We start from the raw sequence: 2,500 nt of genomic DNA on the forward strand, positions 1-2,500 counted from the left end.
TTATACCTTTCGTCACCACTTTGTGGAAAATCGTTAGATATGAATATGTTAGATACCTGTGACTCGATTGACGAAGGTGAAATAGTATCTCTCTCCAAAAAAGCATGTTTTTTTTTACCACCACACGAAGAAAATATTTTGTTGTGAATGAACAAGATAGTGAGGAATTGTCCATACGTAAAATCAGAATTATTGAGACGGGCCTTTTCCACATAAAAAGGGAATCTTTTGTTACAATAGAAGCAGAAGTGATGTGGATTATTCAAGAATCGAAGTCGATTTGCTTTAGAAAAAGAAGATATCAATGAACTTCTCTGAAATGGTTTCACGGGATTCAGCCAATTGTCTTGATCGTGGGATACGATTGAGAAATAGGAATCCGTGTTATCAAAAGATTTCCTGCGATTCTTTCTAGTATGGAATGAGTCAATCATCCACTTTGGTATCTTATTGAACAAAAATGGTGATATTGTTCCTCCATTGATCAAGAATTTCGATTTTTGAGAAGTATTATGATCATCCAATAAAAAGGGTTTCAATTTTTTAAAATGAACGATTTGAAGACCTATTGATTCTAACAACTGATTGCAGGGTTGATCGTTCGGACCTTTCAATTCATAGATGTGGATCTCAGACCTATGAATGGGGATATTCTCGAAACTCACAAAGAAAAAAGGAAGTGAGTTAGACAAAAAGAGAAGTAACTTGGACAAAAAACGAAGTAACTTGGACAAAAAGAAACGAAGTGACTTAGACAAATCTTTTTTATCAATAACCTCAGACCAATCAATCGAATATTGATTAATACATAATCGATCGAACACTACTTGAAAACGGCTCTTCCGCTCAGAAACGAAATGTTTCAAATGCTCCTGGAAATTCTTGCTCCCATTGGACCATTTGTATCTATATGCATTAGGATCCCGATTTATGGATCTCTCGGTTCGAGAAAGAAAAATAAGAGGATCGAACCATTTCTTCTGACTCTTTTTCAAATTCGATAAATGTTGGTTGATCGTATCTTTCATTATAGTTCTATGATTCAGAGTATCATTTCCTATTAGATCCCTTTGAATTCCATATTCGAAGTTGCGATCAGGTCTCTTCATTAAAAAGAATCGATTCAATACATTTCTTATGTACCCATAGGGACTATATTGGAATTGGATTTGAATCAGATTTCGGATCAATCTATATTGATTGACTGCCTCCATTATGTTGTTGCTAGCAAATACCACTCTTTTTGGTTTTGGATCTTCAAAAAAATTCCCGCAGGAGATCCGGACCCAATTTTTTCTGATCCTTCGATAAAAAGATTCATTTTCTTCATAAAAAATAGGAGGTAGAACCAATAAAGATTTCTTTTTCAATTCATCCCTGGAGTTGAAAACCTCCTTCAAGAATTGTCTTTGATCCAATCCGTAGGAATCAATAGAAAAGGCAAATCCCTTATGATACACCAGATCCGGCTCGGTTATTGATAGAGTGAATAGATCTGCCATTTCTTGAAATCTCTCTTCTGACTCAAAATCGTGGCGTAACGTGTATCCCCCCCTCTTCCGTTCATGGAATAGATGAAATAAATAAAAAAATGGATTTTTGTTCAAGAATGAAATCTTATTGGAACTGTCCATATCCAGTTCATCCTTCGGAACCGTATCACATCCCAGATCTGATGAAATAGGATGAATTGAGACGGTATTTTGTAAATACGTAATTATCTTGAATATATTAACTATTTCTTTATTTTCCGATCGCCTGGAAGGGACAAAAGAAACATCTTGTTCTTTCTTCAACAATTTCTGATCCCTAGTGGACCTCTCAGTAGGATTCGAACCCAGATGAAGTTCTGACCATCTGTCAGAGAAAAAAGAACGAATGGCTCTTGTAGAATTCCAAAAAAATTCTTCGCTTTCTTCCGGAAGCAGATGATTATTCATTCGCTTTTCACGTTCCGTGAATAGCCGGGGCATTGAGGAATATCCAGAAAGGTATTTAGGGAATCGGTCTGATTCTATCTCTCTTCCTTCCGTTTGAATAAAGGAAGGATCCCAAAGAATCGATCTTTCTTTTAGTTGTTGAATCTCTCTTTGATTGATCAATGTGTGATAGTGATATTCCGAATCCTCATTACTAATGGAATCGAAAGGATCTATGAATTGATCAGAAGATCCGTTCAATTGGCTAGAATCCGTTACTTGAACGAAACTAGATCTTGTAGAATCATATTGAATATTTGACGATACATTTCGTACCTTGCTAAAAAATCTATCCTTGTTTACCAACCACACATTGTCTAACCAAATCCAATTCTCTCTCGATATTTTCCTCAAAAAATCCGATTCGTGCGGATTCTTCCCCCAACTAACGAAGAGATCTTGGTGGAATTGCCACATATGAAATTGAGCACAATTTTGCAAAGAAATAGCCCGCTTGTTTCTCGAGAAGAGATGGGAAACATGCTCAATATCATTTGATTGAATAGTTGACCCAGCTCCTT

General features: G+C 36.0%; 1 protein-coding gene across 1 annotated transcript in view; it reads right to left on the reverse strand.

The window, feature by feature from the left end:
- Positions 1–592: 592 nt before the first annotated feature.
- The window catches only part of LOC125600285 (protein Ycf2-like), a gene marked incomplete at its 3' end in the record, with an annotated part of 8,723 nt that continues 6,815 nt past the window's right edge, over positions 593–2,500 (reverse strand). The window contains 1 exon segment of the mRNA XM_048773094.1: positions 593–2,500. This exon segment is cut by the window's right edge and continues 6,815 nt beyond it. Coding sequence (XP_048629051.1) covers positions 593–2,500 — 1,908 coding nt within the window.

This window comes from Brassica napus, unplaced genomic scaffold (genome assembly GCF_020379485.1).
Source record: "Brassica napus cultivar Da-Ae unplaced genomic scaffold, Da-Ae ScsIHWf_2175;HRSCAF=2828, whole genome shotgun sequence".
Taxonomy (NCBI): domain Eukaryota; kingdom Viridiplantae; phylum Streptophyta; class Magnoliopsida; order Brassicales; family Brassicaceae; genus Brassica; species Brassica napus.